Source organism: Bos mutus, chromosome 15, assembly GCF_027580195.1.
Source record: "Bos mutus isolate GX-2022 chromosome 15, NWIPB_WYAK_1.1, whole genome shotgun sequence".
NCBI lineage: Eukaryota > Metazoa > Chordata > Mammalia > Artiodactyla > Bovidae > Bos > Bos mutus.
In genome coordinates this window covers 61,457,675-61,484,919 of record NC_091631.1, presented here as the reverse complement: position 1 = coordinate 61,484,919, position 27,245 = coordinate 61,457,675, and the positions used below count along the sequence as shown (strand labels likewise).

Sequence of the window (27,245 nt, the reverse complement as noted above, 5' to 3'; positions counted from 1 at the left end):
TTAACTCTGTCAAATATCCTAGAGTGTTAATTGATTATAATTCTTTTTTCTCTTTCTCTTTACTAGAATGTAAGCTCCACAAAGGCAAAAGAGCTTTTCTACTTAATTGTTATTCTCACAGAGCTTAGAACAAGGCTTAGAATGGAGTAGGCACTTGAGAAAATACAATTAGTTCCAGATGACATATTAATTATCTATTGTGGTGTAATGAATTACCCCACAACATAGTGACTTGAAGCAAGAGCCGTATATTATCCCATGGTTTCTGTAGTTTAGGAATACAGGTGTGGCTCATCTGGGCCCTTTGGCTCTTGGTCTGTCATAAGGCTGCAGTCAAGGTATAACAGGTACCTTGAGGCTCAACTGGGGGTCGATCTCTTTCCAAGCTCATGTGCTTGTTGACAAGATTCATTCTCTTCATGGCTGTTGGTCAGAGGTGTCTTCCAATTCCTTTCCATATGGCCCTCCTCTTCAGATGGCTTCTCACAATATGTCTGCTGGCCTCATCAGAGAGAGCACATGAGAGGGGAAGAAGGAGTAGGGTGGAAACAGCAGTGTCTTTTATGACCCAGACTCAGAAGTCACACTCCATCTTTATTTAATTATTGAATACAACGTATTAGTTTAGGCATGCTGCTGCTAAGTCGCTTCAGTCGTATCCGACTCCGTGCGACCCCATAGACGGCAGCCCACCAGGCTCCCCCATCCCTGGGATTCTCCAGGCAAGAACACTGGAGTGGGTTGCCATTTCCTCCTCCAATGCATGAAAGTGAAAAGTGAAAGTGAAGTCACTCAGTCGTGTCTGACCCTCAGCGACCCCATGGACTGCAGCCCACCAGGCTCTTCCATCCATGGGATTTTCCAGGCAAAGTACTGGAGTGGGGTGCCATTGCCTTCTCCGAGTTTAGGCATACAACATAACAATTCAGTATTGGTATATTTTGCAAAATAACCATCAAAATATGTCTAACATCTGTTACCATATATACTTACAAAATTTTTTTTCTTGTAAAGAAAACTTTTAATATCTACTCTCTTGTTGTTATTTGATCCCTAAGTCGTGTGCAATTCCTTGTGACCTCACGAACCGCAGCACTCCAGCTCCCTCATCCTTCACTATCTCCCGAGTTTGCTCAAGCTTATTGTGTTCATTGAGTTGGTGATGGCATCCAACCATCTGTTGCCCCTGTCTCCTCTTGCCCTTAATCTTTCCCAGCGTGTGGGTCTCTTCCAGCGAGTCCACTATTTGCGTCAGGTGGCCAAATATTGGAGCATGAGCTTCAGCAGCAGTCCTTCCAGTGAATATTCAGGGTTGATTTCTTGTAGGACTGACTGGTTTGATTTCCTTGCTGTCCAAGGGACTTAAAGGAGTCTTCTCCGGCACTGTGAGATTTGAAAGCATCAATTCTTTGGTGCTTAGCCTAATTTATGGTCAAACTCTCAAATTCATACATGGTGGTGTGGTGATTTAGCTGCTAAGTTGTGTCTGACTCTTGGGATCCCATGGACTGTAGCCTGCCAGGCTCCTCTGTCCATGGGATTCTCCAGGCGAGAATACTGGAGTGGGTTGCCATTTCCTTCTCCAGGGGATCTTCCCAACCCAGGAAAAACCATAGCTTTGACTATATGGACCTTTGTTGGCAAAGTGATGTCTCTGTTTTTTAATACACTGTCTAGGTTTATTAATAGCTTTTCTTCCAAGGAGCAAGCATCTTTTAATTTCATGGCTGCAGTCACCTTCTGCAATGATACTGGAGCCAAGAAAATAAAGTCTGTCATTGTTGCCGTTGTTTTCCCATCTGTTTGCCATGAAGTGATGGGACTGGGTGCCATGATCATAGTTTTTTTGAATGTTGAGTTTGAAGCCCCCTTTTTCACTTTCCTCTTTCACCCTTATCAAAAGGCTTCTTTAGTTCCTCTTCACTTTCTGCTGTTAAATTGGTATCATCTGCATATCTGAGGTTGTTGATATTTCTACTGGCAATCGATGCCAGCTTGTGAGTCATCCAGCCCACCGTTTTGTATGATGTACTCTGCATAGAAGTTAAATAAACAGGATGACAGTATACAGCCTTACCGTACTCCTTTCCCAATTTTGAACCAGTTCCTTGTTCCATGTCCAGTTCTAACTTTTGCTTTTTGACCTGCACATAGGTTTCTCAGGACAGGTAAGGTGGTCTGGTGTTTCCATCTCTTTAAGAACTTTCCACAGTTTATTATGATCCACACAGTCAAAGGCTTTAGCATAGTCATTGAAGCAGAAATAGATGTTTTTTCTGGAATTCTCTTGTTTTATCTATGATCCAACAGATGTTGGCAATTTCATCTCTGGTTCCTCTACCTTTTCTACACCCAGTTTGTTTATCTGGAAGTTCTCAGTTGACATACTGTTGAAGCCTGGCTTGAAGGATTTTGAGCATGACCTTGCTAGCATGTGAAATAAGCACAGTTGTGTGGTAGTTTGAACATTATTTGGCATTGCCTTTCTTTGGGATTGGAATAATTGACCTTTTCCAGTCCTTTGGCCATTGCTGCATTTTCCAAATTTGCTGGCATATTAAGTGCAGCACTTTAACAGCATCATCTTTTAGGATTTGAAATAGCTCAACTGGAATTCCATCACCTCTACTAGCTTTGTTCACAGTAATGCTTCCTAAGGCCCACTTGACTTTATACTCCAGAATGTCTGGCTCTAGGTGAGTGACCACACCATTGTGGTTATCTGGGTCACTCAGACCTTTTTGTATAGTTCTTCTGTGTATCCTTGCCAACTCTTCTGCTTCTGTTAGGGCTTTGCTGTTTCTCTCCTTTATTGTGCTCATCTTTACATGAAATGTTCCCTTGGTATCTCCAGTTTTCTTGAAGAGATCTGTCTTTCCCATTTTATTGTTTTTCTCTATTTCTTTGCATTGTTCACTTAAGAAGGCTTTTTACCTCTCCTTGGTATTCTCTGGAACTCTGCATTCAGTTGGGTATACCTTTCCTTTTCTCTTTAGCCTTTCACTTCTCTTCTTTCCTTAGCTATCTATAAGGCCTCCTCAGCCACCCACTTTGCCTTCTTGCATTTCTTTTTTTGGGGCATGGTTTTTAGTCACTGACTCCTTGTACAGTGTTTCGAAGCTCCATCCATAGTTCTTCATGCATTCTGTCTACCAGATCTAACTCCTTGAATCTATTTGTCACTTCCACTGTATAATCATAATGTATTTGATTTTGGTCATATCTGAATGGCTTAAGTGGTTTTCCCTACTTTCTTCAATTTGAACCTGAATTTTGCTACAAGGAGCTCATGATCTGAGCCACGGTCAGGTCCAGGTTTCGCTTTTGCCGACTGTAAAGAGCTTCTCCATCTTTGGCTGCAAGGAATATAATCAATCTGATTTCAGTATTGACTGGTGATGTCCATGTATAGCGTCGTCTCTTGTTTTGTTTAAAGAGGATGTTTGCTATTTCCAGTGTGTTCTCTTGGCAAAGCTTTGTTAGCCTTCACCCTGTTTAATTTTGTAGTCTAAGGCCAAAAGTGAAAGTAAAAAGTGAAGTGAAAGTGAAAATCGCTCAGTTGTGTCTGACTCTTTGCGACCCCATGGACTACACACTCCATGGAATTCTCGAGCCCAGGATACTGGAGTGGGTAGCCATTCCTTTCTCCAGGGGATCTTCCCAATCCAGAGATTGAACCGAGGCCTCTCACATTGCAGGAGGATTCTTTACCAGCTGAGCCACCAGGGAAGCCTGAGAATACTGGAGTGGGTAGCCCATCCCTTCTCCGGTGGATCTTCTGATTCAGGAATCGAACCGAGGTCTCCTGCATTGCTGGTGGATTCTTTACCACCTGAGCTAGTCAAGTGATACCTGGAGTAATAGGGTAGTTTGGCAATTCTAAAGGCCAAACTTGCCTATTAACTCCAGGTATCTCTTGACTTCCTACTTTTGCATTCTAGTCCCTTATGATGAAAAGGACATCTTTTTTTGGTGTTAGTCCTAAAAGGTCTTGTTTGTCTTCATAGAACTGTTCACCTTCAACTTCTTTGGCATTAGCGGTTGGGGCATAGACTTGGGCTACTCTGATGTTGAATGTTTTGCTTGGGAAACAAACTGAGATCATTCTGTCATTTGGGCATTGCAGCCAAATAGAGCATTTCTGACTCTCTTGTTGACTGTGAAGGCTACTCCATTTCTTTTAAGGGATTCTTGCCCACCGTAGTAGATATAATGGTTGTCTGAATTAAATTTGCCCATTCCTATCCATTTTAGATCACTGATTGCTAAAATGTTGATGTTTAGTTACACTTGGCATTATCTGCTTCACCACTTCCAGTTTGCCTTTATTCGTGGACCTAACAGTCCAGGTTCCTGTGTAATATTGTTTTTTATAGCATGGACTTTACTTTCACTACCAGACACATCCACGTCTGAGTTTTGTTTCTGCCTTGGCCCAGCTGCTTCATTCTTTTTGGAGCTGTTTCCCCACTCTTCCTCAGTAGTGTATTGGACACCTGCCGACCTGGGGACTCATCTTCCAGTGTCATGTCTTTTTGCCTTTTCATACTATTCATGGCATTCTTGAGGCAAGAATACTGAAGTAATTTGCCATTCCCTTCTCCAGTGGACCACGTTTTGTCAGAACTCTCCACCATGACCCGTCCGTCTTGGGTGGCCCTGCACTGCATGGCTCATAGATTCATTGAGTTACACAAGCCTGTGATCCATGTGATCATTTTGGTTAGCTTTCTGTGATTGTGGTTTTCGTTTTGGAGTCTGTGGGATTGTAGTTCTTGCTTCTTCTGTCTGCCCTATGATGGATGAGAATAAGAGGCTTGCGCAGGATTCCTGATGGGAGAGACTGTTGTGGGGAAAACTGGGTCTTGCTCTGGTGTGCAGCACCGTGCTCAGTAAATTTTCAATGCAGTTGTCTGCTTGCTCCCTCCCTGTTGTTTGACCTGAGGCAACCAGTCCTGGAATCTATAGCCCTATGGTAGGGTTACTGGCTGTCTCCAAAAGGACTTATGCTAGTATTCGCCTCCCTGGGCTTCTGCTGCCAGTCCCCCTGTCCCTGTGCCAGGCCAGTGCCCACCCACACCTCTGCAGTAGCTCCTCAGACACTCCCAGGCGAGTCTGGCTCAGTCTCTTGTGAGGTCACTGCTCTTTCCCCCTGGGTTCTGGTGCACACACGGTTTTGTTTGTGCCCTCCAAGAGTCTCTGTTTCCCCCAGTCCTTTGGAAGTTCTGTAATTATATCCTGCTGTCCTTCAAAGTCAGATTCCCTGGGGATTCCCAGTCCTTTGCCGGATCCTCAGGTTGGAAAGTGATGTGGTGCCTGGAACCTTTGCAACAGTGTGAGAACTTGTGTGGTATCATTGTTCTCCAGTGTGTGGGGCACCCACCTGGTGGGTTTGGGATTTAATTGTAATGTGATTGTGCCACTCCTGCTTCTCTTTGCAGCCTCTCCTTTGTGCTTGGACACTGGTATGTTTTTTTGGTGGGTTCCAGCATCCTCCTGCTGATGGTTGTTCAACAGCTAGGTGCGATTTTGGTGTTCTCTTAGCAGATGAGCACAAGTCCTTCTTCCATCTTAGCAACTTTCAAATACAGCGTTCTCCAACCTTTTTGGTAGCAGGAACTGGTTTTGTGAAAGACAGTTTTTCTGCAAACCTGGACAGGGGGTGAGGGTGGTTTTGGGATGATTCTAACACATTATTTTTATTGTGCACTTTTTTTATATTACTATATCAGCTTCACCTCGGATCACCAGGCATTAGATCCTGGAGGTTGGGGACCCCTACAGTGCAGTACTATTAGCTATAGTTGCACTGTTGTATATTAAATCCACATAACTTATTTTACAATTGGAAGTTTGTTCCCCTTTACCCATTTTGTCTATCCCCTGCCCCCTGCCTCTGGCAACCAATAGTCTGTTCTCTGTATCTGTGAGCTTGGTATTTTGTTTGCTTTTAAATTTTACATATAAGTGAGTTCATACACTATTTGTCTTTGGCATATTTCACTTACTGTTTTTTGAATCTATTTTTGTTCCACCTGCTTCTAACTTATTTTCCATAGTGTTATGCCCTCAAGGTCATTGTTGTTGCAGATGCAAAATTTCATTTTTTTTTTTTTAATGCTGAGTAATATCCCATTGTGAGTATACACACACACACACACACACACACACACACACACAGGCCTTCCCTGGTGGCTCAGATGGTAAAGAATCTTGCCTGCAATACAGGAGACCTGGGCTTGATCTCTGAGTTGGGAAGATCCCCTGGAGAAGGGAATGGCTACCCACTTTAGTATTCTTGCCTGGAGAGTTCCATGGACAGAGGAGCCTGGTGGGCTACAGTCCATGGGGTTGCAAAGAATTGGACACAACTGAGCGACTAACACTGACTATCTAATACACGCACACACCATTTTCTTTATCTGTGTATCCATTGGTGGACACTAAGGTTGTTTCCATATCTTGGCTATTGTAAATAATGCTGCAGTGAACATGGGGGTGCATATTTCTTTTTGAGTTAGTATTTTTAAAAAATTTATTTATTTTTAATTGAAGGATAATTGCTTCAGAATATAGGTTTGATTTCTGCCATACATCAACATGAATTAGCCATAGGTTTTTAAATGTCTCCTTCCTCTTGAACCTTCATCCCACCCCCCACCCTTTCCCACCCCTCTAGATTGTTATATGTACCCCAGTGTTCATTGCAGCACCATTTTCTATAACTAGAACATCGAAGCAACCTAAATGTCCTTTGACAGATGAATGGATAAAGAAGCGGTGGTACATATGTACACTGGAATACTACTTAGCCATTAAAAGGAACACATTTGATTCAGTTCTAATGGGGTGGATGAACCTAGAGCCTATTATACAGAGGGAAGTAATTCCGAAAGAGATAAATTTCGTGTTTTAGCACAGGTATATGGAATCTAGAAAGATGGTACTGATGAACTTATTTTCAGGGCAGCAGTGGAGATGCAGACATAGAGAACAGATTCTATAGGTTAGTGTTGTTTTTTTTTTTTGGATAAATACCCAGAAGTGGAATAGCTGGATCGTATGATGGTAGTTTTCTGTACTGACTGCACCAATTTCCATTTCCACCAGCAGTGCACAAGGGTTCGCTTCTCCACATTCTTGCCAATACTTGTCATTTCCAGTGTTTTGTATAATAGCTATTCTGATAGATGTGAGGTGATACCTTATAGTAGTTTTGATTTACATTTCTCTAAGTACTAGTAATGTTGAGAACCTTTTCATGTACCTGTTGGCCATTTGTATGTCTTCTTTGAATGTCTACTCAAGTTCTCTGCCCATTTTTTGAGCTAGATTGTTTGGTTTTTGCTATTGTGAGAGTTTCTTGAACAATTTGGTTGTTACAAACCTTATCAGATATGTGGTTTGCAGATATTTTTCCCATTTAATAGGTTACATTTTTGTTTTGTTGATGGTTTTCTTTTTCTTGTTTTTGTTTTTGTTGCCTTTGCAAATGTCAAACCTGAGACCAATGTCAACACTTCATCTTGGCCAGGAGGCCCAGATTATAGTAAGTCCCCTACATATGAATGAGTTCTGTTCTGAAAGCACATTCATAAGTCCGGTTTGTTCGTGAGTCCCTCAAAGTTAGCCTAGGTACCCAACTAACGCAATCAGCTATACAGAAGTGTACTATAATAGGTTTATATTACATTTCACATGAATAATACATAAGAAAGAAACACAAAAAAGAAAGAAAACGTTTTAAATCCTGTAGTATAGTACCTTGAAAAGTACAGTAGTATGGTATAACAGCTGGTATACTGGGGTTGGCATCAAGTAAACAGGTAAGAAGACTTACTAGCTGGGGAAGGGAGAGGCAGTGGGAGATGGTAGAGCTGAGGGGTCTTCAGCAATAGGAGATGGAGGGCAAGCTGCAATTCCACTCATGCCTGACCTTGATGGCCCAGGTTCTGGTTCCTTGTGGGATTCAGTTTTATCTTCTTGAAAAATATGATCCAGTGATGTCTGGGTAGTAGCACTTTTTTTTTTTTTTTTTGGTCATAGATGACATGGTAACAAAGGATTGCATTCTGAACAACTGCTGCAACCTTTGTGTACTGTTCTATGTTTGGGTCCTCTGCTTCAAAAACTAACAATGTTTCTTCAAATAAAGGAAATGCCCTTGCCATTTCTTGCATTGTAAATCTCTTTGGTCTTCAGTTACTTCTTCCTGTTGTCTCTCTTCATCCTTTCTCTTAGCCTCCAGTTTGCCTTCATTAGTAAGCTCCTTGTGTTCCGCAGCAAGGAACACAGTGAAGATGTCCTCTTGCAAATCTGGCTTGAAATAAAGATACTCTACAGTACTGTACAATAAAATACACTATAAAGTGCAACCTTTGGTAGAGGATGCCTGCATGTGAGAGTGTGCACCAGACACATGAACGAACTTTTGTGATTGGATATGCAAACGTATTTTCACTTTGAAAATTTACAACTAGAAGGTTCAGATTTAGGGAACTTACTGTATTTGTTGTTGTTGTTCAGTCAGTCAGTCACGTCTGACTCTTTGCGACCCCATGGACTGCACATGCCAGACATTCCTATCCTTCACCATCTCCCTGGAGCTTGCTCAAACTCATGTCCATTGAGTTGGTGATGCCATCTAACTATGTCATCATCTGTCATCTCCTTCTCCTCTTGCTTTTAATCTTTCCCAGCATCAGGGTCTTTTCTAATGAATCGACTCTACGCATCAGGTGGCCAGGTATTGGAGATTCAGCTTCAGCATCAGTCCTTCCAGTGAATATTCAGGATTGATTTTCTTTAGGATTGACTGGTTGATCTCCTTGCAGTCCAAGGGGCGCTCAAGAGTCTTCTCCAACATCACAGTTCAAAAGCATCAATTCTTCAGTGCTCAGCTTTCTTTATAGTCCAACTCTCACATCCATACATGACTGCTGGAAAAACTATAGCTTTGATTGTGTGGACCTTTATTGGCAAAATGATGTCTCTGCTTTTGAATATGCTGTCTAGGTTGGTCATAGCTCTCCATCCAAGGAGCAAGCGTCTTTTAATTTCATGACTACAGTCACTATCTGCAGTGATTTTGGAGCCCAAGAAAATGAAGTCTGTCACTGTTTCTGTTTCCCCATCTGTTTGCCATGAAGTGATGGAACTGGAAGACATGATCTTAGTTTTTTAAATGTTGAGTTTTAAGCCAGCTTTTTCTTTATCCTCTCACCTTCTTCAGGAGGCCCTTTAAGTTTTTGCTTTCTGCCCAAAGGGTGGTGTCATCTGTATTTCTGAGGTTATTGATAATCTCCCAGCAATATTACTGTACTGGGAGCCAGTAATTTAGAAGCTGCCTCCCACACCTAATACCAAGCTTCACTGATACGTAATTTCAAGTACAGCGGTAATCGCAAGGTATAGGTGAAGCGGGAAAAGGTCTGGGACCTCCATCACACTCCACAGATGCATTCTTGACACATCAGGTTGTGCTCTGGCTCAGATTAACCTCAGAGTCTCTAAGTGATATATAAGGTTTATCACTTACAGATAGACCATTGGTTTAGTTATAAAGCTGACCTCAGAGACCTACCTTTTAAATACATAGACTGTAAACAAACCTAGTATATCATATTAGCATCTCATAGGTGAGGCCTCTTATTCTAGCAGATTTACCTTTTTTGTTTCCCAGGAAACTTGTGGTTAGTATGTTTATGAGAAGATTCAACTGTATCCTTTGTTTTTTTGGCCAGGATAGCTTCTTCCCTACCCTCTTCTCCTGTACCCCTACAGTGAACAATGGGTTGTGGCTTACCCATTCACTTCTTAACACATAGCTAGGTGAATATGAATGAAATAATTTAGCCTTTATTAGTAGCTTTATGAGAGAAGTCTTTGTACTAGAAAACTGTTTCTCAGAGAATCTGAGGTAAAGATGTATCTTAAGATCACTCATGAAGAATTGTTGCATTTGAACTGTGGTGTTGAGAAGACTCTTGAGAATCCCTTGGACTGCAAGAAGATCCAACCAGTCCATCCTAAAGGAAATCAGTCCTGAATATTCATTGGAAGGACTGATGCTGAAGCTGAAGCTCCAATACTTTGGCCACCTGATGCGAAGAACTGACTCGTTGGAAAAGCCCCTGATGCTGGGAAAGATTGAAGGCAGGAGGAGAAGGGGATGACAGAGGATGAGATGGTTGGATGGCATCACTGACTCAATGGACATGAGTTTGAGTAAACTCTCGGGTTTACTCAAATGGAGTTTGTAAAGAATCGGACACGACTGAGTGACTGAACTGAACTGAACTGAAGATCACTCTGGGAGTACTGTGACTGGGATTTATACTTGGATCTTACTGACTGTACAACTCATGGTCTTCCCAGTGTGCCCCAAACTAGCTGTTTGCATTTAATAAAGTCTAGTGGCACCCCACTCCATTACTCTTGCCTGGAAAATCCCATGGATGGAGGAGCCTGGTGGGCTGTAGTCCACGGGGTCGCTAAGAGTCGGACAGGACTGAGCGACTTCACTTTCACTTTTCACTTGCATACATTGGAGAAGGAAATGGCAACCCACTCCCGTGTTCTTACCTGGAGAATCCCAGGGACGAGGGAGCCTGGTGGGCTGCCGTCTATGGGGTCGTGCAGAGTCGGACACGACTGAAGTGACTTAGCAGCAGCAGGAGCCATTGCTCCCTTGCAGAGCTTCTAGAATGTTCCAAAGTCAGCTTCTAGAATGGTCCAAACTCAGCTTCTAGAATATTCCAAGTCAGGTACTTGGGGAAGGAAAATATATATTTTTGTTTGCTGCCACTTGTGGTCATGAGGATGTCAGGTGAGTATACGCTCCTCAGTTCTGTCTCATCACAGCAAAGATTTGGCATGATGGACATTAGAGCCCTCGGTGTGTCACAGCTCAGCGTGCGGGGCAGGGGGCGGAGGGGGAGAGCCAGCCCTTTTGGCTCCTCTTTTTATATGTTTTTTCCTCCCCCTGGGCCTGCCCTATATAGATTGGGCTAGCCAGGAGTGCTGTTTGTTCTACCTGAGGTCCTCACTCTGGTCCTCAGACCTTCCTTTGTTCTATTTTCACAGGCTTTTCCCTTCCTTATCTTTTAGCCACTGCCATTCTGGACTCCTGTTTCCTATTCTAACTACCTAACAAGGATAAACTTAAATATATGAATTTACCTTCTTTATTTGGACTGTGAGAGACCAATATCCCATAGTTGATTGAACACTATCCTTACAAGTCAAGAAATTTAGGTATAGATACAGCTGTTTCACCTGATAGCTGTGTACCCTTGGACCTTATGTTATCAACATCTCAGTTTCTTTTCTTTGGAATGGGATTAATCATATCTCTTAGGTTCCTGAAAGTATAATTTTCAGTAGTATCAGTACCACTTTTATGAGTTTTCATTTTCTTTTAATTAATTAAAACTTTAGTCTTTTTTTTTTTTTTTTTTTTAATTCTTTTCTGGGGACAGAGTTGACAGTTTAATGAACTTCATAAATTCTTATACTTAAGAATTATATTACTTAAACTTATATCAATTTGTGGAAGCTTTCCATGCAAGGCATGTTAGCTTGGGGTCTTTCCAGTTAATTTTGGTGAACCTCATTTGTCAAACCTCATTTGTTGAGCATATGTGGTTATACCTGTTTGTATTTCTAAGATCTTAGGCTGCAGATGACCTAGGCTGCAGGATATTTTCCAGTCTTTTTTTTTTTTTTTTTTTTGAATCTAGTGTAGGGTCTTTAGATACTCTGTGACTCAGAGATACCCTTTTTCCTGGAATAAGCTCTCCTTTGTACCACATTGTGCAGGAGGAACAGTTGAACTCTGATTCTTATACTGTCTGTCTGCATCTGCATGGCTGAATGTACTGTTTTCCCTCAGTGACAGGAACTCCTGGGGCTTGTTGCCACAGGTAAGGCCTAAGGAGGATAGAAGCAGACACAGGGAGGGGGCAAAAAAGAGAAGCGCTATGGAATATAGCAGAGTGTGACCAACAGTGGCCGCCATTTCTACACCTCTTGATCATCCTTATATTGTGAACAGTGACTAGTATATTGATACTAGAATTTAGATCCTGAAGGAATAAAGATCATATAATTCCAACTGTAATTTATAAATAAGAAAATACAATATGTAGAGATAAAATGACTCATTATTCAAGATTATACAGCTAATGAATAGTGGGGCTGGGACTTGAAATCAGCTCTCTTGGCTCCAAATTCAGTATTTCATCTGCTAGTGCAACTTCTAGTGGTTTGTTTGCATTTTTTTCACCAAATATTTAGTGACCAGCTTTTAGGTACATATGGTGTATGTTAGATATGAAAGGCAAATTCAAACTGTCAGTTTAATCATCAAGAGAATACACTAATATTCGTAGTACTCAGATATGTTAAAAGAGTTAAAATTATATAATAAATGTAGATTTTAAAAAATATCTCAATTTTTTGTTTTTTACTTGTTTTCCTTGTAGTGTGTAGAGGTTAAGTTTCCTGATATCAGGTAATCATGATCAGTCTATTGAGGCTTCTACTTTGTGGAGGGAATCCTGGTAGAGTTGAAAAAAAATATTGAATTGAAAGCTTAAAGTCTCCAATATGTAGTCATCAGCTGCTTATTTATTTGGGCCAACTTCTTGGCCTTTTAGGACTTTTTATTTGCTTCCTCTGTTGGTTGCTTGTCTTTTAAGTTTGGCAAGTCAGTGTAAAATGAAGCTCATCATAAATTCTGAAGAGTTATATAAAAGTAACATGGTACTAACACTGATTATAAAAATGAGATTTTTTGTTGTATTTCAGATGCAGGGCTTTTTGTGTGTGTGTGTGTGTGTGCGTGCCTACAATGTTTCTTAAAATATCTAAATATATAGAATTTTAAAATGTAGGTCTTATGAAGAACATTTATTTCTCTTTATGCATATATTTAGCTTTGGGCCTTGGATATTGCTTCAGAAATAAAAAAGCTAGCTCATGGGTAAATAGGATTATTCTTTTTTTTAAATTTTTTTAATTTTTATTTTTTTAGGATTATTCTTATAAGCATTTTTTAGAAAGAGGGAAATGTTTTTATGCTTTTTTAAAAGCGCTTTTCTTTTTGAAATAAAAGCTTACTGGAAAATTTTAGGTGTTGGTATGTGGGAAATAATTTGTGTCTTACATTATTACTGGGAAAAGATGTGTGTGATGTAAACAGCCAGTGATAATCTTTATTAAAAGATACTTGCTTTGTGGGATTTGACTTTGGACTTGTTTTTCTTTGGGAAATCTTCTAAATTTCAGTGTTGTAATCCGCCTTAACCTTACCCTTTCATGTGTGTATTCTGTTAGATATAGTTTCAAACATTTGGATATGGCCCCTTTGTGACTTTACTCATGACTCATCCTCCAAGATTATCCCTGAATGCATGAATGGGTAGATAAGATAGATGTAGATGGTTAGACTTATTATTTTTGCTTATGAGTCAGTCTGAAGATTGAGATCTTCTTTGGATGCCTTTTTGATATTCTTGAGATTTCTCTTTACCCCTTTTGCTGCATCTCTGGCCTAGACTTTGGGAGCCTTTTTACATCCTCTCTCCATCTCTGAATTTGCATATGGAATGTTAAAAGAATTTCTTATCCTTCAGCTTTTTTAGAAATGCTATCTTTCTCCTATCTTTAGTTTACTCTTGTGTTTATTTCCTGGTTCCCACTCCTTTGTTCATGCCATTCTTCCTCTTTGGATTATTGTAGCCTTTCCCTTTCTATGTGATTTCCCTGCTGGCTCAGACGGTAAACCATCTGTCTACAACTCAGGAGACCAGGGTTTGATCCCTGGGTGGGGAAGATCTCCTGGAGAAGGAAATGCAACCCACTCCAGTATTCTTGCCTGGAAAATCCCATGGACGGAGGAGCCTGGTAGGCTACAGTCCATGGGGTTGAAAAGAGTTGGATAGGACTAAGCGACTTCACTTCACTTCACTTCACTTTCCTTTCTACACACTTTTTAGGCCCACCTCAAATTTCATTTGCTGTGACATACATATTTCTCTTCTTCTTTGGCTACCCTTGAGTGTCTTCCTTTCACTTCTGAGTTCTTGGCTTTTATTGCCAGTGGCTATCCTTTCACACTTACTGCTCTACCATTCTGGGGCTGTAGTTTGAATCTCTTGCTTTTGTGTGTGTTTGTCTTTTCTGGTAACCATATTGTTAGATCACTGAAGACAGGGATATTCATCTTGTTTTTGTTCTTCCAAGTTTATACCTGGCACAGAGTTTCTCAGTAAATAGTTTATTTTATTAACTATAAACATTTATTTTCCCCTCATATTTATAACACGAACCCTTATGAGAATGTTTTGAGATTATCTTTTTTGTGTGTCTTTATTAGGAGTTGTACAAAATCACTAGGAGGTGTAAGTAGTGATGAATATTTGAAAAAGGTGTTCCAAGAGGCCCTAGTTTTCTGTTGTCACAGATGTTAAAGAACATGGTATTCCTAATACTTACTAATTTGGTGAACTTGCTTTCTTGTTACCTATTCATCAAGCTGTTAAAATGTAAAATGCAGATTGCATTAATGTGGAAGAGATTTTCTTTTTTTGTTTAGGTACAAAGAGGATGGTGAAGCTTTATTAATTTTGCTTCCCTCAGAAGAAAAAGGGATGGTACAGCAGCTTCTTCAGAAGAAAGTTCCTGTGAAGGAAATCAAGTAAGAATGACTTGCTGTCTTGATGTTATTGTTAGAAAAATGAAGTCATGAAATTACTGTGCCTAATTATGTCCACCTAATTTCCTCCTCCCTCTAATCTTTTCTGCTTTCAGATTTTGGACTTTTTGTTTGTTTTAACAACTCTTTTAGAAAATGGTCAGAGGATAATACAAGATGAAAAACAGACCTTGTTGGCATCAGGAGGCATTGATGGTTGAAAAGATTAAACCTCTTGGATGAACTTATTTTTAGGATCGTTTGTCCTTTTCAGAGGATTGTGCTCTCCTGTCATTGAAGATGTTTAGATTGAGTATCAGTAGATTTGGTTGTAGGCTCATTTATATTGTTTTATATGAAAGGAGAGAAGGTTAGCACTCCCCTTGACTAGGATGGAAGAACCTCTCAGGCCTGACAACACGCATACAGTTAAAGCATTGCCACCTACTTCATCGCATCTAACCACTGTTTTTTGGGGGGGCTTCTCTGATAGCTCAGTTGGTAAAGAATCCGCCTGCAATGCAGGAGACCTTGGTTCGATTCCTGGGTCAGGAAGATCCCCTGGAGAAGGGAAAGGCTACCCACTCCAGTATTCTGGCCTGGAGATTTCCATGGACTGTACAGTCCATGGGGTTGCAAAGAGTCGGACACTACTGAGTGACTTTCACTTTCACTTATATTGGGGCCCTTGAAACACCGACTTGATGGACATGAGTTTGAGTGAACTCTGGGAGTTGGTGATGGACAGGGAGGCCTGGAGTGCTGCAATTCATGGGGTCGCAAAGAGTCAGACACAACTGAGCGACTGAACTGAACTGAACTGAAACAAATAAACCCTGGCTTTATTTGTAGGAAAGTAGGTTAGATTTGGTGGAGGAGTGGGTAAGGGTTTAGGTAAAACAAAGTTGGGTGTGAGCTCTGTAATTGTTGAGACTGAGTTAAGGTTTTTATGTATATGTATTTTGATATTTTCTGTAATTAAAGAAAAACCTCATCTGCTACCACCTATCACCACTGCAACTTTTCAGGAACAAAATTGTTTAGAAAACAAAATTGTTTAGAAAACAAGTGGGATTTCCTTTGTGAAATATAGAATAGATGCTTGTAAGAATTTCATTTTTTTCCCATAATTTTCATTCTAAATCTGGATAAATTTAAGTAACAATTCTGTTATATTATGCCTAATTTCCAGATAAGGAAAACAGTGTTTATATCCTTGACTACTTATTATTTGAATTTGATTTTTTTGATATTTGACTGAAATGGAAATCTTATAAAAAATGAACATTTGCTTTTATTTGTTCCGTTTCATTGATGATCCACCTCCCAGGAGGGACTACTTTCTATCTTTAAAGATTTAAGAGGAACATTGCTAATTGTGGTGTTAACCTAATCTTTCACTCAGCATAGGTTGTTTAGAGAAAATGTCTGATTTTATTTTATTTATTTTTTCTGCATTATTTGAAATATACAGAGTCAACTTTAGGTCTAGTGTAATTTCGATCTAATCTGGGTCATAGATGAGAAAAGATGTTATGGATTTTAAAAATACGGAGGAAAATAGAAAATAATGTATACTATTTTCAGCTTCTAAAATCAAGATGTCTTAGTTTAACTTTTATCTTTTTGTTATAAAAGAATCAATCCAGAAAAACTTATAGATGTTCAGAAAAAATTGGAATCATTTTTAGCTCAAGATCAAGATTTAAAAGAAAGAGCTCAAAGGGTAAGTTATTTTTGAATTGGATACCTTCCTTGGACTAGAGCATGTAATAAAGTTCAATTGTATCATTTTCTGCTACTTCAGATACTTAGGTAGTATACTTTTAAGATAGCTTTACCTTATTCTTTAACTTTGAAAAAGTTACATATTTCTGTAAAAAAATTTTTCTTTGGCCATGCCACGTGACATGCCGCATCTTAGTTCTCCAACCAGGGATTGAACTTGTGCCCCTTGTGGTGGAAGCTCACAGTCTTAACCACTGACTGCCAGGGAAGTCCAAAAATTATATATTCCTTATAGTAACTTGGAAAAATGTCTATTACTTGTCCATAATTTTGCCAGACATATAGAAAATCTGCTTAATGATTATTAAGTATACAAGATAACTTAATAAAGATATTAATTTGGTTTCTTCAGTAAAGTTGTTATTAACTTCTCACTGTACTCTATTGACTGTAAAATTAATGTTAGGTTAAATTTCCAGAAAGCATAGCATTCTTGCTAAATTGTCTTTAGAAATGAGGTTTTAATCTATAAATGTGACGTAATGTTCCCAAACTGCTTTTTTGGACTTATAAGTCCTCTTGATTAGCAAATACCCAAGGAAATGTCACTTTTAGTAATACGTATTTTTTTTGTTCTTAGAGTACTCAGCAGTAGATTCTTTAGAAAAGGAAGATGTGAAATTATTTTGCATTGTGCTTACAGCGGTTTAGTATTTGAATTGACAAATATTTGAATCCCTGTTATGAAACTCTTCATTTTCAGCACTCTGTTACTAACTAACTAAAATATTTTAGTTACGAGATCTACATAGGAAATCTGTATCTGCATTTCCCGTAACACATCAACAATGAGTTAGATAGTAGGGATTCAGAGATTTGGAAGAAGAAAATAAAGAGGAGGTATGGAAAGGCCATCCAGAGTAGATAGAAGAGCCTGAGCAGAAAAAGTCAGGAGTTAGTCTTTTGGGTTAATGGTTTTGAAATTGGATAATCAAAGCAAAGAAGTTTTATTTAAAGAGAAGATCTTACACTTAAAAAGTTAACTTGGGTTATTTTTTTTATCAAATTATTTATCACTATGCTCATGATGATAAGCAGTCCATGGGGTTATGAGGAGTCAGACACGATTGAGCAACTTCCCTTTCACTTTTCACTTTTCATACATTGGAGGAGGAAATGGCAACCCACTCCAGTGTTCTTGCCTGGAGAATCCCAGGGACGGGGGACCCTGGTGGGCTGCTGTCTGTGGGGTCACACAGAATCAGACATGACTGAAGTGACTTAGCAGCAGCGGCATGCTTATGATGAAAGTTAAATTCAGATGCTTAGTATGTGATCTGAATTAACTTTCATCATAAGCATAGTGATAAATAATTTGATAAAAAAATAACCCAAGTTAACTTTTTAAGTGTAAGATCTTCTTGCTTAGTATGTGATTGGAGAAGGCAATGGCACCCTACTCCAGTACTCTTGCCTGGAAAATCCCAAGGACGGAGGAGCCTGGTAGGCTGCAGTCCGTGGGGTCGCTTAGAGTCGGACACGACTGAGCGACTTCACTTTGACTTTTCACTTTCATGCACTGGAGAAGGAAATGGCAACCCATTCCAGTATTCTTGCTTAGAGAATTCCAGGGATGGGGGAGCCTGGTGGGCTGCCGTCTATGGGGTCGCACAGGGTCAGACACGACTGAAGTGACTTAGCAGCAGCAGCAGCAGTATGTGATAGGCCCTTAGCCATGGCATGGCCCTATATGACGGTTGGATGTGTATTATTATTTAATCTTCCCAACAACCTGTGAGGTAGGTGATAATTGATTTGATTTTGTAGATGGGAAAACAGGAGCTTGAGAAAATTAAAAATTGTCCAGGGTGATGTATCTATTAAGTGATAGACCTAAGATTTAAATCCAGGTCTGACTTTCTTCAGAACTTCCATGATACATCAGGAGAAATTAATCCTAAAATATGAGAAAAACATGAAATTCATTCTAAAATATATAAATAAAACATATTCAAACTTACGTAAGCTCACTTTACCTGAAATCTAATGAAAATAGTCTTTAAACAGGTTATTTTTCTTAAAATGTTTGGGCATATATTTGGGCATGAAAACATTTATGTGCATGTTTTATCTAGCAGCATACTTTAAACTTGGAGGTAAATCTTGTAGAAGCTTTGGAAATAGTATGCACAATTTGAAAATAGTGTACGTGAATTCTGATGTTGTGACTTACTGCATACCTGGCTCATTCAGTTACGAATCAGGAAATATGAAAAACTGGAAGGATGCTGTTTCAGTGGTTTCTGCATACAGCAAATGAGCCTTCTAGAACAAGATCATAGAAAAGCACATTGAAATAAATGATGTGATTTATTGGATGTCATGCATGGTTTAGCAGAATGGCTAACTGTTGGCAGCTGCAGCAAGCTATCTGATTTCATAGAAGTGATTTTCTAGCTTTTGATTATAATCTGGATAGAACAAAAACGATAAGCAACTGGGGTGATTTCTTGTGGGTGATTGTAGGTGGAAAATTATCCTTGAATTATTCATTTTAATGCCTATGGAGACAGGGAAAATGGTTTGGAGACTAGTGTAAATGGTTTGAAGAAAGGATTAGTGTAAAGTTAGAAAAAATGTGAAGTTTAGGAAATATAGAAATGGGAATTAAATATAGTTTACAAAGCTTAATTTTAAAATAAAAAAATAAAACTTCTGCTTTGCTGTTTGTTTGTTTTTCACCATCTTTGCTGTTTGTTTTTCAGACTGACAGCATTTAGGACCATGTTTACCTTTTAGTTTGCAATGGTTCTTGGCATAAAGATAGTTTACTTTTTTTTAAAACACAGAAGAAAATATTGCAAGTTAATGACAAACTACTTGAAATTATAATGATGAATTACTTGAAATTTCAGTAAATAATTTATTAAAGTTTATAAAAAAGTTTATTCCTAAACTTTTCCTGTTATGATTTTATTAAGCTTAGGTACAGTAAAATTTTATTTTGTTGTACTAGTTTTATTACAAGGATGTTTTCCAGTAATAATTATTATGAATAACTGATATTCATTGATATTTAATATATTTCAGAAGAAATGCTCAAGTAGTCTACATGCATTTTTCTCATTTAGTTCTCATTACACTCAAAGTAGAAGGTACTTTTATATTATCTTGATAGATGAGGAAACTGACAGAGAAATAATAAACTTGCTCAGCTTGTAAGATGTGGAACTCAGATTTCAACTGTTATTCCAAAACCTATATTTTTTCCCATTAATGTACCTGAATGATTTTAACTTATAGAATAGCTTTTTGAGAAGTTTATATTTTATGTTCAGTTGGCTTGATGAAACCAAATTTTATAGTCTTTTCTCAGATTACAGTTATAAAAAGGTAGATTTTTTTTGTTTGTTTTTATGGAATGGAGATATACTCAGCTATTTTTAAGAGTTTTCACTACTGTTGAATTTATTCCTTTGATTACTTTCTTTTATCTCAGTTAAAATTCATTTTCCATTTCTGACTGTTATGTCATATACCTCACCCTTTTTTGTTTACAGTGTTTCGTCTCCTACATACGTTCAGTGTATCTGATGAAGGATAAAGAAATTTTTGATGTGAGCAAGTTACCTATATCTGATTATGCCCTGTAAGTATTCCTATTATAATTTTGATTGTGAGTCCTCAGAGTTAGAGGGAATTCGTTTGAAACCTGCTTCTGAGAATCCTAGTTTAAACCTCTTTATGTTACCTTGAAAGAATCTGTTGAAGATTTGCAGAGAAAGACTGTATAAGCTGTAGGAAACTTGTTGACTGTTCAGTTCAATCAGAAAGAAATTTCTTGTTTGTGAATATAAATTCCTAAAAGGCTGGCAATTTCTTGTAGTTTGGTCTTAAAGGAGATGGAGAGCAGTTGACCAGCATTCTTTGAAATCTTGAGATGTCTTGTTTTCTAAAAAGCTGACCTGGTTTCCCACACACGGTTCTTTTTATGCTTTGGATGCAGGTCTCTTCGTTGGTTCTTCCCTTCTTTTAGATTGGTATCCCGTGCTGCTTGTTGCCTGGGTATTCTTTGTGTCTTGGTGTTTCTTACAGGTGCTCACAGTTACCATGGTAAAAGGTCTGTCTTTAGTAATTGCAATTGCTGTTATACGAAAATGGAACTCTTGGTCCTGTTTTGGCTAGTATATGAAGGATATTTTTCTCTAATCTTTTCAGGAGCGTCCATTTTTCAGTGGGGTTCTACCTGTGGGAAAAGCACTGACAAAATCCTAGAGAAGCGCCCTTGGGGTTACTCGTACTTTGAATGTCAGCTTGAAATCCAATCTGGGATGAAATATGTACTTTCACAGCAAAGTCTGTGTATTTGGCCTGCTTTTCAGGAATTCGAGTGCCTTTACCTTTAAGTTAAGTCTAATAAAAGCTTGTATCTGGGTGAGCTGCCATTTTCTGTTCTTCATGTTAGATTGCAAGTTCAGTATAACAGGTAATTTGTCAGTTATAACATTTTAGAACCACTTAATTTGCAAGATAACAAAGTAAGGTCACTGACTTTTTGTTTAGGTAATGAATAGCAAATCAGATGCCATGGAAACGTGCTTTTCTTATCTCTTTACCAAGTTACTAATTTTAAAATTTCTGAATATGATTCATGGTTTAGATTATTAGCTGAGTTTTTGTGGTTTATGACATTCTATCCTGGTTTTCTCTTTGACATAGCTGAGATATTAACAAACAGGAGAGACACGGGTCTTTAATGCTTCCCTCCTCCGGGGAACTTTCCTGACCCAGGGATTGAACCCACACCTCTTAAGTCTCCTGCACTGGCAGGCAGTTCTTTACCACTAGTGCCACCTGGGAAACCTGGTGCAGCTTAAGCTGGTGTTTTAATTTCTGATGGATGCTGAATTTGTGATCCTAACTGTATCCCTATAACAGTGATAATGACAAGTGCTCAGAAGTGGCTGCATATGTGCTAGGCACTGTTTTAGATGCATTGTATCTATGAACTCATTTTTACAAGTCTTACAATGTCAGTACTCTTGTCATGCCATCTTGCAAATAAGAGAGCTGAGGTATAGAGAGGTTTAATTATGTCCTTGATCACACAGCTAGTAGCTGACAGAGCCAGGGTTTGAACTTCAATAGTTCTGTTTTCTGAATCCAGGTTTTACAACTACACCCATCAGTTTCTGTGAATCATGTCTTAGGAAAAAGGCAGTGGATCCATTTTGTAATGTTAGCTTTTTATTGAAAGCTTATTTCCAATGCATCTGTGGGAACTTAGAAGCTGGGAAAGACCTAATCATAAAGTAAGTCTTGATCTTAGAAGGAGAAAATAAGATTTTTTTTTTCTTTTTTTGGTCTCGGGTTTAAATATCCTTTTTTTATAGAGGTTATTATGCCATGTTAAATGTCTTAGAAGAGAGGATGATAATACTTGAATTCATTCCTTGCAGAGAACATGCGTTCTTTCATGGCCATGTCTTTTCCAGCTTTAATATTATTTATTTTTAATTGGAGTATAAATGCTTTACATTATTGAGTTAGTTTCTGCTGTACAATGGTGTGAATCAGCTGTATGTATACATGTATCTGCTCCCTCTTGAGTCTCCCTCCCACTGCCTCCCCTGAGCTTTAGTATTTATATTTTTATATAAATAAAAACATATTTTACAAAGTATTTTCATATAGTTAGTGCATCAGATATTTACAACAACTGAGATAGGCCTGGTAGATATTTTTATCTTGTATTAATATTTGAGAAAGCTGAGGCTGAGAGAGTTATACTGGAAATAGATAGATCTAGTAGTTGTTTTTTTCTCATCTTATGCTCTTTGTTTTGTTAATCATGTTAACCACCTAATGGAAAACCGACATCTCCAATATTTTGTGACAAGTATTCAGTATCTTTTGGATCACCTGACTTGTCAAGATGGAGTTATATCTCAGAAGGACATTTTCTTTTAAAAAAAAACTCTAAAACATCTGAACTCTGAGGAACCATTTCACAATAAATTCATAAACACAACCATCAGTGTGTTGAGATAACTCTTCCTTTGCTTATATTTAAGGTCTCTTGGTCTTGCTGTGGCACCACGGATAAGATTTCTTCAGAGAATGCAAAAGCAACCCAGCAAGGAACTGGTAGTGAGTGAAGATAATAAAGTAACTGAGCCAAGGGCTCCCTCACTGACCAATGATGAAGTGGAAGAATTTAGAGCCTACTTCAATGAAAAAATGTCTATTCTTCAGAAAGGTGGGAAGAGACCAGAAGGGACAGGTTACAGACCGGATAGTGGCATTAGTGATAAAGAGGAAGAAGAGAAAGAAGATGAAGAAGAAATGGACGAGAAACTGAGAAGAGCAAAAGGATCTCCACTTGAGTCTGTCCCTAGCAGTGAAGAGTCCCAGAAGGACCGGGAAGCCCCTGTGCAGTTCTTGGACAGAGACGATGAGGAGGACGACGATGGCCTCGAGGCTGACTTCTTTAAAGTGAAGCGGCACAACGTGTTTGGGTTGGATCTTAAAGAGAACAAAACACTGCAGGTAAGCTTACCTCCAATGGAGGATCAGGGGTCGGGGGGCTTTTATTTCCTTACCGCTCTTATGATGTGCTGCTTTTTGCCTTTGAGGAAGTATGGGAAAATAACCAGGAGAAATTTGTAGAATGACTTTATTTGCTGTAAACTCTCCCTCCGTCTACATCTTTAGAGATGGAATAGGTGCCAAAGAATTCTCATTTTTCATAATTTCGGGAACTCTTAAGAGATTGACAGCTGTAATCTTCTCATTTATTGGCTTTCTGATGCATATTTTAAAAGTAGCCAGAGTCATGATTATAATATTAAGTAAGATGATAGGGTTCTGTGGCTTATGATGTGAGGATCCTTCATTGTGATTCTTAACACACTACTTTCTGAGTTAAATAATTACAAATATCCCTTACAACAATTCAGTCTCTCTAAACTTTTAATGAGAGATTTCATTTTGGGCACCAATCCATAATTTGAAATAGAAAGCCAGCACTTCTATTTAAAGACCAGTTATGAAGATTTATTAAAAGTTTCATGTTTCTCACTAGACACCTTCTAGGAGGAATAAAAAAGATAATCCAGGTAAAGCACCTGTTTCCTGGGATACTTGAAGGTGCACAGTAAATATGTTTCTCTGCCCTTCCCTTATTTTTCTTTAATTTTGTATTCCTTATTCTTGATCATTTCTTCAGACAGCATTTGAATGAAAAATAAACCTGAACTCTTGTTCTTTATACATTTCTAAGACTCACAATAGGGAACACTAAATTTTGAACTATGAAACTTGGATAGGTGTTTTTTTAAGTAACTAAATGGCAATTTAAAAAGTAGCAAACATGCTTATTGAGTATTTAATATGTATCAGGCATTTTCTAAGCATTATCTCATATGGTCCTTATATAATCCCTGTGAGGTGGATATCCTATCAGGTACAAGAAAGAGGAAAAAAACTGAGATATAGAGATAGTAAAATAGTGAGTTTCATAATTAGTTATTGGAAAATTGGAGTTTGGATATAGGTATTCTGACTCCAGTATTCATGTTTTGACCAATAATCTGATTTTTGAAGTTTGATTTAAATTTTCACTTATGTTTTCTTTTGGCTGTTTTATAGTTTTAGCACTTGAATTTAGGGCTAATATTCATTTCAATTTAATTTTTGTATCTGGTGTGAGGTAAGAGCCGAGGTTCCAACTGCCTCTCTCCTTGCTGTGTAGTTGTCTAGTTGAACCAGAACTCTGTTTGAAGTTGCTGCGCTTTTTCCATTCTAGTTACCTTGACTCTGGGTTGAAAATTAGTTGACCATGTCTGTGTAGGTCTGTATGTTGACTTGCTTCGGCTCTATACAGCTGTCCTTTCAGCAATAATGCCATTGTCAGTACAGGTTTATAGTAAGTCTCAGATCAGTATTAGTCTTCCAACTTCATATTTTAAAAATTTGTTTGTCTATTTTTTTAGACCGTTGGATTTCCATATACGTTTTTGAATCAGCTAGTAAGATTTTACAAAAAGTCTTATAGCATCTTCATTGAGATTACATTGAACCTTGAAATCTATTTGGGGAGAATTGACATCTTAACAATGTTGACTCTTCTGGTTCATGAATACAGCATATCTTTCCATTTATTTAGGCCCTCTTTAGTGTCTTTTAGCATTTTAAAATTATTTTAAGCATGTGGATCTTAAACATATTTTGTTAGATTCATCTCTTCCTATTTTGTAGTTTTCAATGCTATCATAAATGATACTTTAAAAATTTCAGGTTCCATTTTTTGTTGCTAGAATGTAGAAGTACAGTTTTTGTATACCAGTCATTCTAAACTGTCCTATTAAGTTATTGTGGCTGTTTTTTTGAGATTCTTTGGATATTTTTTGGATTTTCTCTGTAGCTGGTCATGGTATTTGTGAATAAAGATGGTTTCATTTCTTCCTTTCCAATCCATATGTTGTTATTACATTTTCTTATTTGATTACACTGCATGTTGAATAGCAGTGAGAATGGGCATCATTGTCTTGTGCTTAGGGAGGGAAAACATTCAGTCCTTTACCATTACATCTGATGTTAGCCATAGATTTTTTTTGTAAATGCTTTTAACAGATTGAGAAAGTTCATTCTATTTCTGGCTGATTTGTTGTTTTTATTAGAAATGGATAGTGAAGTTTGTCAGATGCATTTTATGCAACATTAGGGTGAACATAGAATTGTTGTTATTTATTCTGTTGGTCAAGAGAATGCACTAGTCATAGCAAACATCCTCTTCCAACAACATAAGAGACAACTCTACACATAGATATCACCAGATAGTCAATACCGAGATCAAATTGATTATATTCTTTGCAGTCGAATATGGAGAAGCTCTATACAGTCAGCAAAAACAAGACCAGGAGCTGACTGTAGCTCAGATCATGAACTCCTTATTGCCAAATTCAGATTGAAATTGAAGAAAGCAGGGAAAACCACTAGATCATTCAGGTATGACCTAAATCAAATCCCTTACGATTATACAGTGGAAGTGACAAATAGATTCAAGGGATTAGATGACAGAGTGTCTGAAGAACTATGGAATGGAGGTTCATATTGTACAGGAGGTGGTGATCAAAACCATCCCCAAGAAAAATAAATGCAAGAAGGCAAAATGGCAGTCTGAGGAGGCCTTACAAATAGCTGAGAAAAGAAGAGAAGTGAAAGGCAAAGGAGAAAATGAATGACATACCCATCTGAATGGAGAGTTCCAAAGAATAGTAAGTAGAGACATGAAAGCCTTCTTAAGTGAACAAAGCAAAGAAATAGAGGAAAACAATAAAATGGGAAAGACTGGAGATCTCGTCAAGAAAACTAGAGATACCAAGGGAACATTTCATGCAAAGATGGGCACAATAAAGGACAGAAATGGTACGAACCTATCAGAAGCAGAAGATATTAAGTTTAGGTGGCAAGAATACACAGAATGACTATACAAAAAAGATCTTAATAACCCAGATAACCATGTTGGTGTGATCACTCACCTAGAGCCAGACAGCATGCGAAGTCAAGTGGGTCTTGATTTATTCCAACATATGGGAGCTGGGATTTTTCTGACTCTTGTCCCGACTCCTTTCCCCTTTCTCTTCCTCCTTGCTTTTTTTGTTCTCTCCTCCTGGCAGTGTGCCTATGAGATGCCAGGAACTGAGCTGTGTTCTTAGTAAGTTTCAGAGGCTTATACTTTAACAGATTATTAAACTGAAATTTCAGTACAAAATTTTGGGTTTCTTTATTGATTCTTGAAACCAAATATTTTGAAATGTTAACATTGGCACTTTGGTAGAGAAGACCATGAGGGAAGTTGAGCCTTAAAGAATGGATATGAGTTTAATATATTGTCCTAGAGGTCTCTTCCTCAGTTCTTTTTGTTCTTTTTACTTTATTCTGGTCTTCAGCAGTTATGTCCACCATTTTATCTTCCAGCTCACTAATCTATTCTGCTTCGTATATTCTGCTATTGCTAGAGCCTATTATACAAAGTGAAGTAAGTCAGAAAGAGAAAAATATTGTATACTAACACATATATATGGAATCTAGAAAGATGGTACCGCAGAATTTATTTGCAGGGCAGCCACGGAGAAACAGACGTAGAGAACAAACTATGCACATGGGGAGAGGGGAGGGGAGGGTGAGATGTATGCAAAGAGTAACATGGAAACCTACATTACCATATGTAAAATAGATAGCCAATGGGAATTTGCTGTACGTCTCAGTGAACTCAAACAGGGGCTGTGTATCAACCTATAGGGGTGGGATGGGGAGGGAAATGGGAGGGAGATTCAAGAGGGAGAGGACATATGTATACCTATGGCTGGTTCATATTGAGGTTTGACAGGAAACACCAAAATTCTGTAAAGCAATTATCCTTCAATTAAAAAATAAAAAAAGAATGGATATGAATTAATAGGAAGGGGAAAAAGAACGTTCTAAGCAGAGAGTACAGAATGAGCCCATGGCTGCAAAAAAGTGTGTTTAATGTGGGGAGCTATTTCTGATATTATGTTCTGTTTCAGTACTGAGGCTTAGTGTCCATCTCTGTAAAATTACTCCCTGTCAGAGTTATTGAGATGCCTAGAGATAGAAAGTAACCAGAACAGTTTGTGTATGTAGAAGGAGTATAGTTAAAGTTAGCTGTTATTTCCACTTGATGAAATATAATAGGAAGATAGAAGTAAAGAGTTGATAGAGGTTTGCTAGTGCAGTGGCTAGGCAGTGTCTGAGGTAGTACTGAAAATAAAGCTTTTTTTGAATCAGGATGCAT

The 27,245-nt window shown here is 38.4% G+C and overlaps 1 protein-coding gene and 1 non-coding gene across 2 annotated transcripts in view; both read left to right on the top strand.

Moving 5' to 3' along the window:
- The window catches only part of DDX10 (DEAD-box helicase 10), a 313,415-nt gene that overhangs the window by 45,639 nt on the left and 240,531 nt on the right, over positions 1 to 27,245 (top strand). The window contains exons 10-13 of the mRNA XM_070384255.1: positions 14,600 to 14,701; positions 16,337 to 16,424; positions 19,987 to 20,075; positions 22,501 to 22,975. Of these exons, the coding sequence (XP_070240356.1) occupies positions 14,600 to 14,701; positions 16,337 to 16,424; positions 19,987 to 20,075; positions 22,501 to 22,975 (754 nt within the window). The remainder of the gene's footprint in view (positions 1 to 14,599; positions 14,702 to 16,336; positions 16,425 to 19,986; positions 20,076 to 22,500; positions 22,976 to 27,245) is intronic.
- On the top strand, positions 15,047 to 15,172 carry LOC138991028 (U6atac minor spliceosomal RNA). The gene has a single exon (XR_011467076.1). It is a non-coding gene; the product is annotated as a U6atac minor spliceosomal RNA (small nuclear RNA).